This window comes from Anneissia japonica, unplaced genomic scaffold (genome assembly GCF_011630105.1).
Source record: "Anneissia japonica isolate Jap-2015-1 unplaced genomic scaffold, ASM1163010v1 scaffold287871_len1641731_cov197, whole genome shotgun sequence".
NCBI classification, from domain to species: Eukaryota; Metazoa; Echinodermata; class Crinoidea; order Comatulida; family Comatulidae; genus Anneissia; species Anneissia japonica.
In genome coordinates this window covers 237,684-253,326 of record NW_022712275.1, presented here as the reverse complement: position 1 = coordinate 253,326, position 15,643 = coordinate 237,684, and the positions used below count along the sequence as shown (strand labels likewise).

The 15,643-nt window shown below is 33.4% G+C and overlaps 1 protein-coding gene and 2 non-coding genes across 3 annotated transcripts; 1 reads left to right on the top strand and 2 right to left on the bottom strand.

The window, feature by feature from the left end:
• Positions 1–985: 985 nt before the first annotated feature.
• On the bottom strand, positions 986–1,058 carry Trnaf-gaa. The gene has a single exon. It is a non-coding gene; the product is annotated as a tRNA-Phe (tRNA).
• Positions 1,059–2,830: 1,772 nt separating this feature from the next.
• Positions 2,831–2,903, bottom strand: Trnaf-gaa. Its single transcript has one exon. It is a non-coding gene; the product is annotated as a tRNA-Phe (tRNA).
• Positions 2,904–7,523: 4,620 nt separating this feature from the next.
• On the top strand, positions 7,524–14,269 carry LOC117107725 (cell division control protein 42 homolog). The gene is made up of 3 exons (XM_033249468.1): positions 7,524–8,164; positions 9,227–9,285; positions 12,248–14,269. Exons 1-3 carry the CDS (start codon positions 7,876–7,878, stop codon positions 12,701–12,703), a joined length of 804 nt encoding a protein of 267 aa, XP_033105359.1. The 5' UTR covers positions 7,524–7,875; the 3' UTR covers positions 12,704–14,269.
• The last annotated feature ends 1,374 nt before the right edge of the window (positions 14,270–15,643 follow it).

The following is a 15,643-nucleotide window of genomic DNA, read 5'->3' as shown; positions in this document are numbered from 1 at the left end:
TAGCGGTATTTAACAAGGACAATTGAAAACAAATCAGCATTTATTTGTTAAAATATGATGAATAAAACTTAGTTTTAAATAGAAATGAGGAATATTCAATAAACAATTAATTAAAAAAAGCATCCGAAGCCCGGGATTGAACCAGGGTCCTTTAGACCTGCCATCTAACGCTCTCCCGACTGAGCTACTTCGGCTTGCGAATTAAATCTTCAGCCCTTACATGAGCTAATGCAAACCGAAAAAAAAAAGGAAAATCTAAAAAGATGATGCAATACAGCGTAATATTGTTTGAAGATTTGCATGGCGAAGAAGTAATGTATTAAATCCGCAAGCATTGAAATAAACGTGCTATGTAGACATGTAGTAGGCCTATGTAGTATATAAATTAAATTATCAGGCCTATTTAAAAACAAAATGAACCAGGGACCTTTGGATCTTCTGAGTCTAATAAAGCTCTCCCCAACTGCAGGGTGGATTTGGAAAGTAAAAAAAAAAAGAAAATGAATAACAAATATATTTTCGGGCGTCTAGAACACAGAAATTTCGCGGGGACGTTCCTCCGGATCCCCTAGGGTATAGTTATCTCGATCGCCCTACTTTCGGCCCCTTCCGGTTCCCCCTTTTTACATCTCTGGATCCGTCCCTAAACTGAGATAATAATTGGACCCAGTTGCTCGCCACACTTGGGCAAGACACCGTTTATCTGCATTTGCCTCTCTTCACATAGGAGTATGCCTATAGATGAGTACCTGGTAGGATTTGCCCCAGGGTAGTAGTTGAATGATTCGGAATTAAATTACTACGGTGCTGATTACACGCGTAATATTCCCAGGGTTTGGCCAGGGAACGGAGGATGATGATTGATTTTTATCCAATAACCAGGTTAAAAAACGCAGTTTTCTGGATATGTGCGCTATACAAATCCTACCAAATAGAAAAAAGTGAAATACAAAAATATACATTTAAAAAAAAATATTTTTTTAAATGCCGAAACCCGGGATTGAACCAGGGACCTTTAGATCTTCAGTCTAACGCTCTCCCAACTGAGCTATTTCGGCTGACATGAAGGTTCGCATAATGAAAGTTTGAGGCATATATAGTCAGTAATATACAATAATACAATTGAGTAGCACCTTCTTTAGACTACCAAAATTTATTGAAAACACAAGATTTAGCTATAGATTTTGAGCTTTACAAATGTTCTTTATTTGCAATTTCATAAACAAAATTGAAGAATAACAACAAATTCGATAGAAAACACTACACAAGTACAAATTTATCTAACGAATCAAACAAATTATCTACATTTATAAAAAAAAAAAACAATTATCAACAATAAATTACATCAGGAAAATTGTTACTAGAATTTAAAGAAAGGCATAAATTCATTGATAAATACCGTACAGATTCAAACAAAAATGTTCATGCTTAAAATTGACGGTACTAATTCAAGGTAATTTCAATATATAGGCTACATATTTTTTTTTAAGAATTTCAAAATTGTATTGCACATTATTAATATTTAAATCATACTTATACTGATTGGGATTAACATCATAATTAGGTTTTCCATTTATAAAAGTACATAATTATAGGATAATGATCATAATTAGTTAATTTTAAGTTTAGTATTATTTGTTCAGTTTTAATTTTTCTGTACAATCTTAAAAGAATTAATTACATTAGCCAATTAACATCTTCGAGTAATGAAGTTACAATTAATACATTTTATTTAATTACCAAATTTTAACCAAAAAGGGAAAAAAAAGGGAAAAGAGAAAAATCACAGCAGACATCACATAACTAAAAAAAATACATTAAAAATGTACCAGTCCATAGAGATTCCAAATTTAGTAATACATTTTTTGCTGCGTTGGGTTGTCATTTTAAAGAGGGGCGAATTGACTTTGTTTGCGAAGATTGTAGTACTGTTGGGTGGGGGGGGGGAGCGTTAGGTAGCAGATGATATAAAATATGATCAATATGTTTTATTTTAGTGAAATATTTTTTTAGAAAGGGATTCTCATCTGGTTACAAGTAACTTCATCAGTTTTTTGTGTTCGGACGCCCGAAAAAAACCTGAGGCGTTTTGGGCGATCATTTTTTGTTCTTTTTCTTTCCGTATTTCTCTTTTTTTTAACTTCCAAAGCGGGAAGGGGAGAAATCCGCCCAGATTATACTAAACGTGGTACAGACGGTGTGGCATCCCTTGATTTGGTAGGTTGATTGGTTATGTCCAGATATTTTGTTTTCGGTGTTAATGTGTGGCCATAATGCGAACGAGGTTGATTGCAAGTCCTACGGAACGCCGCCGTTATGTTAGTTCGAGTTGCTCAACTTGTTGCATCCACATGTAATAAGTTGCTTGATGTATACTTCGGCTGCTAGGACATTTTTTCAGCCCAACTACATGAGATACTGAAAACCCCGCTGAAAACATTCTAAAAAGATTAAATAAAAAGTGTAATAGGGCCTACATTGTTTGAAGGTTTACATGGCGAATTAAATAATAGGCCTCTAACGTATATTAAGTGCTGGTGTATCGCAAGCATCGAGAAATAATGGGTATGTTTAAGAAGTAGGCCTACATGTAGCTATAAAAATGGTTGATCTATTTAAAAAAATCCGAACTACGGGATTGAACCAGGGAAGTTAATTATAAATATAGGACATAGTTATAAATAGACATAGGAATATTCAGTGAGAAAATAGTTTTATAAAATGCGAAAAAAAAAATGAAGAAGATGATGGATGAAGTGTAGCTTTTCAAAGACATGTGGAAATTCAAATAAATAAATTAAATAACCCATTAATTTAACAAAAATTACAATGCCGAAACCCGGGATTGAACCAGGGACCTTTAGATCTTCAGTCTAACGCTCTCCCAACTGAGCTATTTCGGCTGGTATAACAAAACCTCAGCCCAACTACATGAGCTACGGAAAACATTCTAAAAAGATGATGAAATACTATGAAATAAAGCGAGTCATGTGGACCATACCATACCATACCATATATTATTATTTGATAAGACAAAATTGTCATTTAATATAAAGATATGCTACTTTGTTAGACCCACTGTCTCGGCCTTTTCGCGAGTTTTTTTTTTTTTTTTTTTTTTTTTATTTTTATTATAATTTTTTTTTTTTTCTATGGTCTAACAAAGTAGCATATCTTTATATTAAATGACAATTTTTTCTTATCAAATAATAATTATTATTTAATTAAGTCATATTGTTTTTATTCCGAAGGACAGAAATCGATGAATGCTGACTACAATTGAATGCTTCAGGGCACTGTTGTTCCAGCTTGTCGTTTTGCCAACGAATATAAAGCATGAAAAACTCAAAACTATTACTGTATTGACAATCTAATTATCAGAAGGAATAAAAGTGTTAAAAGTTCTCTCCAAGAACGCTACAGGTCATTATTTGTCAGTAAAATGTCTATTTCCTCTCACATTCATTTCATAAGACAAACGATTCAACCAAGAAGAATGGAAGTTAGCCCATAACAATATGCCTAGACGGATTATGACCAGGGGCGGCCGGGGGCGGCCGGGGAGAAAAACTACAATTCGTCAGAGAGAAAAAATAGGCCTATAGTATTTTATACGTATTAGTAGACGCCCTAATAGATTAAATAAGCCTTCGAAACCCATAAATTGTCTGATTTTTTCGGGGTTTTTCCCCCTAAAAACACTTTCGGGAGATTTTGAGTAACGCCCGACCACGCCCATTTTTTCGTCTGGGGCGTCGACCCCGCCGTCGGGAAAATCGGACCCCCGTCGGGCAAGTCCTGGCGCCACTACTGAGACATACACGGTTCTTCTTTTAGTATACATATAATATCTATTTATAATAAATTATTATTATTATTATTTATTTATTTATTTATTTGTAATAATAATACTACTACTACTACAAATAATAATAATAATAATAACAATAATAATAATAATAGGGCCTAATAAAGTTTTACACTAATTCTTTTTTTATGTTTTTAATTTGAATTTAATATCTTGTGATATTATATTTTTATGTTTTTATTTTTTTTATTTTTGATATTTTTGCGTTCCTGTTGTACGATTGTTTAAAATAAATAAATAAAAAAACAATACAAAGTGTATACGGTATGTACTTGGCTTGGACGCATTGAGGCCCTGTGCCATTAATGACACCACATAATGTCGATTTCAAATAGTATTTGAATAGAAAAACTTCTGATCTTGGCAATTATATTTAACGTATATAACCTACTGCACCGTATGTTATCAGTGATCGTTTTGGAATCCTCTTCAAATGTGTGCATTGTCCTCATTAAATACCTCTATCATGGTGGTAAGATAATTTCGTGCTTTTGAAGCGGTCAGATGTTACCATGTTATAAACAGGCAATTTGTTTGTTGAATAATGCTCACAGTATTAAAATGATATATTGCCATTTGCATTCATATAAACAGTTATTCGTAATGACACAACCACGCCGAAAACAAACTTTTAAAAAAAATGTGTTTGTTCCGGTTCCAGTGTCGTAAGTTAGGTTGATTGACCGAGTCAGTTATCATGACATTTGACAGCACAAGAAATGTTGGGGGGTGGGTAAAAACTTAAGTCAAACCTCTTAATGAATGGATGTTCCTTCCGATCACTCTGTAGGCCGATCCAATCATTGAAGAAGATATCATTCCACGGTCCAATCAGAAAGTTGTAATTGGGCCAATAAAACGAACACATTCCGTTATCCTTGATGTGATTGGCTCGATTGATTTCGATGACAAACTTGTGGTAGTTTTATTGATAGTTATCGACATCATCGTGTGTGGGGTACCTCGATGAACTACTACCACGCTACCTATCTCAACAAATTATGAACATTTTTTGGTGGACAAAACCAAAACATTACAAGTAATGTTGACATTGTGCGCAAGAAGTTGGTGACACACCTCTGGTATCTACACCCACAATCGCTCCTCAATACATACCAAATAGGCTATTCCCCCATCTCCACATTGCCCCGGCCCTACACAATAGACAATTCTAATAAAGCTTGGCATGTACATGACTGGAGTCTCAAAATTTACACAATTGTCGTCTAAATACTGTTTCTGGTGATCATGGCCTAGTAACACGCGACGATAGACAGGGCACTGTAAACTCACCATGTACGCGAAATATACAGGGGTCTGCAATCACACCGAACCACCATCCACTTAATAAATTTGTATGTCATGACTTCGGCACCCCTAAATGAATGGAAATGACATTCTTAAACTTCAATTGTAACTCCAGTTTCTTCCCCTCCCCCCACTTCATTTTTGTTTTTGCTTAAGTGGGTCTTTTAAACAAGCAGGTGACTTCTTTTTATTCAGATGTGTTTATTGATGTTGGGAACTGGGTGCCGGTGTATCTTTTCAGTGTTCAGGGAATAAGCCACACAACCAAACCTTACCCGCGTACTTAATTGAGTTGTTGGGAGTAAAATAACATAAACTTTATCTTACTGGGTACCAACGACAGTAACTCTACACAGAGCAATGTGCTCTACACTACATTAATACCATCATAACATATAATGTTAATGTTATATAGAGTAAATATCGGCTCCATGCTACCGTAAGTAAATTTTAATAAACTAACATGTAATGAAAACGGATAAATCCTGTTCTCAAAATTTATTACGACGTAATATGTCTGCTTGTTCTAAGTGTAACAAATTTAAAGAAGATCGGCATACAGATTACTGTAGCATATAGACTTATGTATACTTGAAAATGATAAAAACGCAATCGATTTTGCAGTTTGATTGGGACTATCTAGCGCCACCTATAAAAAAAAAGTTATTACTGTATTGCAACCAACAGTCATACCCATGGAACAAGATACAATAATTTCATAATATAAAGAATTTCTTCTCCACTAGCAAAAAGAGCATAAAAACAGTAAAATATAAAATGTATTAATTATATCAATATACAAATTAGTAGGCCTACATTATTAATGTTTTTTACAGTAATAAATATTATTACCATTAATGTATAAAATACTTCCATGGTAAAAATACTATCATGCAATAATAATGCAATGGTCATACGATAACAATAGATAGATGTGATTTTTAAACTAGCAAAGAATCCAGTATGTTTAAACGGAAGGTGGGTACACCAAATTTACAAAGATAAGGGTGATGCTAGTGATATAACGAAGGGGTCGGACACACTATTGGGACGGTCACTTGTACATGTATGTTTCCTATTTCAATAGTTCTACATGGCATTATGTAGCCTATAAGGGTGTCTATAAAACGAAGAGTGAAGACCCAAAAACGAAGACCAATATTTTTTTCATTTTTTTATTTGAATGGTAATATACCAGGCTGTTACAAAATCAAAATTACGAGATTATTTGAACGTCTGTTTGTGAAATTATCAATGATCTTCCGAAAACAATGTCATCCATATATTAGAGCAGCGGCAAACGATCCCCATTGGATCTGCGCTTAACCATAGAGAAAATAGAATATCTATTTTCTCTATGGCCTAAACATCATGCGACATTTCATGAACTTTTTTAGCAGTAGACTGTTACAAAATCATAGTCGTAACACATGATTCGTTTGATCGGGATGATTCAATGATTCAGCGTCCCAAACCGCTTCATTGTCTGCTTACAATACAAATCACCATGAATCAGATGGTTTAAAAGGTACCGTACTATTGCAGTGGGGTCGAGTTGCTTCAGGTTTTTTGTTATGTTTTTGTTGTGGTCTTCTAGCGCTGAGTCACTAAGCACAGCTCTTTCATGGATGATTCCCTTCCGATTATCCAGGACATATTCTACGAAAATCCATAAGTGTAGTCGATGTGGAAGTCTAATGAAGAAAAGTATCCGTTGTTTGATTTGGAAAGTGTAATCATTAGAACAATGAGTCATGATTATTATTATCAATTTACAGAATTAAAAAGTGTTATTGGTTGAATCAGTGTTGAACATTCAAGCTTAATAATCAGTGAATTAATTTCTTCGGCAGGTAATTTAAAGTGCTTCCACATATAATTAAAAAACAATGTTGTAGACAGAATAGATACCTGAACGTTGTTCGGATCATTCTCTGAGTAAGCAAGTTTTATAAACAACATATGTATTATTAATGATTTTTTCTTTTTTTTTTCCTATCATAAACATGAGGAGGTAAAAATGTTATTCTAATTAAACCTTAATTGTCGAGGTCTCGAATACTTTTTCTCGTTCTAATTTTCTGTTAAATCTAATAACGTATTTAAATATACAAATGAGCAATTACATTCTCAAGTATATATTATTTGATTTAGGTGATTTTATAGCCTTCATTTAAATCATGGATACCTTCATGTGTAAATGAAAGACGGGATACAATTTATAAGTAAATAATGTAGCAAAGTTCTGCTTATAATTTGGCTTATTTTCAGTAAAATATAAAAGTTCATTTGCCGCCCTCTGCCATAAGTGGGCGGAACCTCAGCGGAACGAGTAGGCTATTTGCATAGTGTGAAGTCACCGTCGCGATGCCCACACCTCCTCGCTATCGCTCGCGAAGAAGCTTTGTAGGATCAATAAAGGCTAGAATCAGCAGCACTATAACATTAGTTGCGCAGGTTACCCTCCAGAGGAAGGACCGAAGTTGATAAAATATTTTATACAACCGGTAGCTTCTCTCATAGGATTTATATTAATTTACTTGAAGTGTGTAACATCATTATATTTCTTGGATATTTACTTCGACTACAGCAAGAAACAAGCGAAATTCGACCATCAATCGATAAGTCGATATCAGCATTGAGTGGAAGATGCTGGTGGTTGGTCTTGCATAGAAATACATAAACTTAAATATACATCAATGGTTTTGACTAGTTATACTAAAGATTTTCGAGACTTGCATTCAACTCGACATAAAGCAATGCCTCCTTACGTACAGGCCTCAAATTCTGATAACAGCTGGATTTGTAAAACAGATGAGATGCCAAACGAAAAAGTGAAGGAGATAGACTCAGAAAAAGTACCTGAAAGGACAGTCAAATGTGTCTTGCTCGGCGATGGTGCTGTTGGCAAGACTAGCTTGGTCGTAAGCTACACGACAAATGGATACCCTACAGAATATGTTCCAACAGCATTTGACAATTATTCAGGTAAACATGCTTTGTAATATTAAAGGTGTTGACTTCTATCTCTTCAGCATCATATTAATTTCGGTATGAATGTTGAGGCCCTTGTTTGTAATGTTGGCCTTGATAATGTTTTTTCCTGAGTTGTGAGTGAACATTGAATGAAATGTACTTTAGGCCTAGTGCCTACTGATTTTTACTTTTAATAATTAATGTTAAACTACTGTATTGTAGCCTGAACTGGAGTAGATAGTTTAGTAGAGTAGGCTAGCTAGGCCTATAGTATGACTGAGATTATCACTTATAAACTTATTTTAAAAATTGAATATTTAATACACCCAGTCCCCTTCATAAATATTGGCAATAATTAAGGCTTAAAATCGAAAGGTCATTGAGAAATGACATGCAATGATGCAAGCAATGTGACAACATTAATTATCCAATTGATAGGTGTATCAATCACTAAATACTAAAAAGAGCATGATATCCCGACGTGAGGTTTATTTAATTAATAACAAACAATTATGATTTCCAAAATAATAAAAAATTGGTTTTACTTGAATTCATTGTGATTGCAATATGCAGTAGAGGAATTGGTGTTCTGTTTCGCTGCTTTCTTACAGCATTAGCGTTGGCAATAATTTAAGAGGGAGTAGGCTTTTGGGACTTTTTCATGTGTAGGCTAATGCTTTTTGAAAAGGTTCACTTTATTTATGCCAAGCTTGTCAGGGGAATTAAATCGAAGGCATGGAGTGGGCTTTGCGGGTGTTTTTGAGAAAACGCATCAACCTAGACCTTACGTCTGAGGTAATTATGGTAAACCACCAGTGTCTATTATAGTATTAAAATAATTAATAATTAAGATATGCATACATGTGTACAGTTAAAATAATGTTGACGTTTATTCCCATCTGTCTATAGATATTTATAAAGTTTGCCCTGGACCTCTTGACAGCACCGTTGGATGCCACAGGACAAGCTGAGAAAGGCAGTCCTCTGGCCTCTAATTTGACAGCCCAGTCTCCTATATTCCTGCTAATGATAGTTCTCAAATTCTCTAATTGAAAATTCTCTTTTTTTCTGTAGTTGTATTAAAAGTTGACAGCCAGCCTGTGAAATTTCAACTCTGTGACACAGCTGGGCAGGTAAGATATATTTAAATTAAATATTAAAATAAATAGTAAATATTAAAGCAAATATTTTACAGTTAAACACAAAAAATATAATACACAGCTAGACACCAACCATAAAATTGCAGGTGTGCAGTATTGTGTAGTCTCTAAATGAAAGTGTTAACTTGGTGAAACATCATTTTTTAAATGATACTAATAAATATTGATCTAAAATAAAACACCGTTGTTTTGGCCGGTGAGTTATTAGTCCTATGATTAGAAGTTTGATATTGATTGGCTATGCTACTGGGTTGGAAAATAGCGTGGCGTTAATTCGAGTAATATTGATTTCCCTTTAACAAACATGTTGCCTGTGTAGCGAAAGATGCAACATTCTGCCTACGTGGTTTCTGTATTTAGACGGTAATCAAATTTCTATTTAATTTCCACATGATTTCATTAATAATTGGTCTTAACATTCTTCACTTTTGTAATTTGTATAATTTCAAGAGAAATAGTTTGGAATTGATACTGAAACTTGCACCATTATTGAATTTGATTGTAAAGAGAGAGGAAAATGGAAAATAAAACACCTTTTTCCAATTTTAAGCCAATTTTATGCCTGACTGGGAAATCATGTTAAATCCAATTGGTGTTTACCTGTGTGCAAATCAGAATGCACTGGTGGTATTTGGGAATAATGATCAAGATAACACCTGGGAGCCACAAGGCCTCACACTTCCTGAAACACACCTTGTATAGCCTGTGGCAATATTGACTCAAGTTTTATAACAACTGTTGACTCTGTTTTAATAATATTTATGGTATAAAATGATATAGTATAAACAGTAAGGATTTTCCAACACTACATAAATAAATTATTACAAAATTATTAAAAAAGATAGAAATTAATGTATTATTAAACTACATTATAAAATACTTAACAAGCATTATTGAGGAAGAGTATATTTACATATCTTAAACTATTAATTGCCGGTGTTGATAATAATTATTATGATAATGATTATTATCTTCTTAACATTTACTGTCTTGTGACATTGCCCTTTTTACACTTTGTTTCCAATTTGTTTCTGTTAAATGCTAGAAATTTTCCCACATTTGAAAATAAGTTACAGGTGATGAGAATGATAGAATTTAATATACAGTATAATTAACAGATGTTGTGGAAGAGTAAATTTACTTTTAGCAAATCTGATAACCAGTGACCAGTGACTATGATTACTCAATGGTCATCACCATCATTATTATATGGCTGACCTTTGTGGTCAAATATAGAACACTGACCTATATCTTTGATGACACTGACGCCCATCAAATAGAATAGTGTGATTTCATAGTCAGTTCATTGAGAGATTCTTTCACGCTGTACCTTGATCGCCAAGTCTCGATAAATATAAACATTGAACAACAATTGTCCCTCCACAAGAACCTAGCTATTCACAAATTAAAATAGAAATATAGCAAGGTATTGTATGTCACAGTGGTATGTACATAATCTGAAGTGATTCTCTTAAGAGCTTGTAAAAAGGAAGTTATAATGTTTACTTTCTCCTTATTCTGTTGGATTAAGGTCACGACCAAGCAGATAAATTCAGTCACTGGCTTACATTTAGTTCACCTCTGTATGGTGTGATTTCTGCTGGTATCATTTCTCAGTTCTGGTGGTATTTTTTTTTTAAGTATCTGTAGTGTAGGTAAATAATGGCCATCAGGGTTTTTAATTCATTGCTACGATTTCCCACATAATACAACAAAAGCTTCATAGTCGAGTGAGGTAGTTAACATTGTCTGAAACTGGTTTGTCCGGATATATTAGCGCGAGCCTACACAATGCAAAAACCTGAGTTTGTGTTTGCTAATCTGAAAACACTAACTTCCTAATTCTACACAAAGGAAGTTTGAAGAGCTTTCTCCACAGTGTGAATAAATTTTGCCGCTAATTGGGTCCTTATATTCACTCTTGTATTTTTATGCAGCGTTTGTAATTATTTCCTTAAACTGTATTTTACAATAACTTTTATTGTAAAGGATGTAGTGTATCATTAGATAGTGTGATTTATACACAATTGATTACATATAATGAATCACTGATTTATACCATTGCCCTGGTTAAAACCACAAACCACATTATTTAGATTTGACCTGGTGCTGTACTATAATCCAAATTAGTAATAATATTATGGTAACTAAACGTATACTCTGTGGTTAAAATTCTGAAACTTTTCAGGAACATTGAATTGCTTAATTAAAAAATTAAAAACAAAAATTACTTTTTTTTAATTACTAAGAAAGTACTTTTATAGGCCTATATGATTACCAGCCACACAAAGAATATAAAAATATTTTCTTTTTGTAATTTTTATTTAAAAAATATTTCTTATATATAAAAAAAAAAAATTTGCCAGCCAAGTAACTGTATTATATAAAAAAAAGTAACTAAAATAAAGAAACATATTTTCTTTTTCTGATTTTAATTAAACGATACTTCTTATAAAATAATCCATGAAGTTCCTGACTAAAACCCGTTTTACTAGCAACAGCATGTCCATATTTGGTAATAGTAGTTTACCCTTTGTTCAAATATTAACTACCCTGCAAATTCTAATATTCAGGCAGATACTGTATTATAGCATGATTATAGTTGCTTGATATGAATGGCTTATCTAATTCTTAAGATTCTTGCTGAGATAGCACAACAGATGGTAGAAACCTCTTGGGTTTTTATATTATAAATCCCTCAGAAACACCGTAAGTCATCACGGTCAAATTCATCACGGTCAAATTCTATAGAACTTTAAACAAAAAGAATAACACTGAATGAACTGATGTTTATACGAAGGGTGTGCAAATTGCTGTTAAGGGACCTGCAAGACAAAAGAAAAGTAAAACTATTATGTTAATGAAGTTACATAGCAATGATTTAAATGTTTTTGTGGATAAAATAATTAAATGCAATCTTCTTTCTTTTTTTCAGGATGATTTTGATACTCTACGACCATTGTGTTATCCAGAAACAGACGTGTTCTTACTATGTTTCAGTGTTGTTTCACCAACATCATATATTAACGTACTAGAGAAATGGTTTCCAGAGGTTCATCGGCATTGTCCCAAGACTCCAATCATTTTAGTCGGAACACAATGTGACTTAAGGACTGACGTTAATGTCCTCATAGACTTAGCAAAAAACAATGAACGCCCGGTAACGGAAGCCGAGGCTACGCAGAGGGCAAAGATCATGAACGCTGTAGCGTATTTAGAATGTTCTGCCCTCACCCAGCATAACATGAAAGAAGTGTTTGATGCTGCAATGTTGTCCGCACTTAAGATCACACAGCCTCCAAGAAGGAAGAGCAAACTAGGCAAGAAATACTTAAAATCACCACAGAAACAAAAACCATCCACATGGAAGAAACTTTGCTGTATCGTCTGAATGAGATCACAAACATTATCACAAATGGATGCAATTCAAAGAATCAACTTCACCAACATTCCACAGCCGCAAGATTGCTACTAGCTGGTGTAGATGTAGCAAGACTTCAGTGGTGGGGAAATGGTGATCGTGAGGAAGAGACAGATGGCGCTGAGAATTAAACAATTTTGCAATCATATTAATTACAATTTTGATTCGTGTACAAGCAACTATGCAAAAGATTGTACCGAAACCAAGAGTAAAAGCTTACCGTACCTGTGCATTTTGCAGGTTTTTAAAATTTAATCTGTTTATTTGTTAGGTTGAATTATGAAGCAACTCTTCTTAATTATTGATAATCTGTATTTATAACTGTATACTGAGACAATTCAAGAAATAATTAATATTTTCTTTCAAAAGCCATTTTGATTGGACCAAACATGATATACAATTCCAAACGTCACAGCTTACCTAGTGAAATCAGTGTGGCTGCAATTATAATAATGAAATTACATGTATAAGTATGTCCTTGATAATGTTTTGTCTCAATAATTTCAAACATTAAGGAATCATAAATAAATGTTTTTATTCATATTTTGATTCCTATTGTACATTAACTGAGAACCAGCTTGTAAATATGTTTAAAGATATGAGATTTATTTATTTTGTGGGAAGTAGTAGACTATACATATTTGTGAAAAAAAAATGTAAAAAATATGAAAGAACTTTGTTGGGATATTTTTAGGGGGAATTTTCATGATTGGATGAGCAAATATTGTTTGTCCTGTTTTGCTTAAGGTCAAATATTAAACACCTGTTTTTCATTGCATCCATTATCAATTTTAAAAATTTAATTCTGCCAAACAAAATGTATCATTTGTGTTTGCATATTACTATACAGTTTCACGTGACAAATACCTGTGATTTGCCATATATAGGCATGGTGATGTCATATCGCACCCAAATATGGAAAAACCACTTGTATTGAACCTGGATGAGACACTTTTTTTTTTTATTTGGCCAATGTGATTAATATTTTGTTAATTAAATTAAATTTCCATCAGTCATGTTGGTAGCCTACAATTGTTCATATCTGCTTTTGTTGTAGAAAAGCAAATGAAACTATTTTTATAGATAAGAGAAACATAAGACCAACTACAAATTTTATATATTATTAGTCCAAACTTACATTCATATTACCCTAACTATAGGCTTCATTAATGGCAGTATTATGTCAACAGCTTGTAAATACTATTTTACAGCATAAAGAAAACATCTACATGTTATATAACCGGCATTGTATCGCTAGCAAAGCTGCTATTCAAGGTGCTGCTCTAAGCCCTGTGACATCAATGGGGCTTAACATGTGCTTCATCCGGTGTCATGAATTCACTCAGATTTGTCTGCTTGAAACAAGGTTTTTACATGTGTCACAGTAAATAAGTTATTGTTGCCTGATTAGACCAAAACACACATTATTATCCTTCTGTTCAGTGTTATTGTTTACAATTGTGGAGCTCATTTATTGTTGATGATTATTCTCACTTTGTATCGAAGCATTAAAAAGTGCATTGTTGAAAAGATAAATGATTTTGTTTGAAGTCTGCTTTGTGTTGTGTACTTACGACTCAGTCCAGTTGAGAAATTTGTAGTCTGGTCATGAAATAGTCTAGGTTGGCCCACACCTAGCATGAAATTTAACTTATCCTAGACAATTCATCCCAGGCAAGCTACTTGGGGTGATCCTTGGTTGACCTTGAATTAACATTTCACTTCTCACCCAAGCATCTGGTCAAGATGTGACCAAACACAGCTAGTGACACAATTTCCACTGACTGAGTTCGGTCAACCCATGTAGTGTGGACATTCAACATATTTATAACAGGTGGGAGAATCCACCAGGCTTGGGTCATGCTGGTCTTGAGTGCTAGTCTGAATGTGGCCTTTGATTAACTAAAAGATGATACTGAAGCAGCCAGATAATTGAGGAAACTTTAATACTATACATGTAAAATAGCCAATCAGGAACTGAAAGCTCAGTGTGTTTACATAATCAACATGCATGAGGATGAATGATGAACTGTGAGCAAATAAATTGTTAGTATACATGGCAAAAATTAGTGGGCTTCTTTGATGTTTTGATGCGTGTGCAAAATGAGCTAAGCTAGCATCTCAATCTTTTTTTCAAAACAGTTAATCACACATATATATGATAATTAAACCTACAATATTATCACATAAGGTATTTATATTGTGATTTAATAACCAAACTCAATATTTAACAAATTACTGATAAGAAAAGTCAACGAGTTTACACGAAAATAATAAAATCTCACAGTACTACAAATTATAATTTGTATTATGATGTGCAAGGAAATTCGGCCAAGATAAATGCATACATCTGATGTTTGTTTCATTGAGATTAAAACTAATTTGTTTTAAAATGCATCTGTTGCTACACTACACAGGCATATTCAAAATTCACTTCTGCGAGGCCCAGAATATCTCGAGATATAAGTTATATAGTTATTACCACTTGAAAAGCTAAACAAACTAAACATAAACATTTATGTTTACACAGCACTCGCTTCACAAGTCAATTTACTACACTCACGGACTGCATAAAGTAAATATTGCGTGCATGCACCGAATAAAGCTAGCGAATAATTGAAGCATCATTGATTCCCCAGCTGATCAATAATCAAAGATTAGAATTTCTGCCGTGAAATGTCAAGTAATCCAACCAAATATAATATGTATATAAATAGTTTCACAAAATGTTTAAAGGTTACGATGTATAGCAGATAATGTCCGTCATAAAATTGGGAAACTTAAATTAAAACATGCAATAGCTCATTTCAAAGGTTCTGAATACATTATTAAATTCCAATGAAACAACGATAAAATCAAATCTTATTATACTGATTTAAAAACTTCAAAAACCCTTATTTATCTGTTACA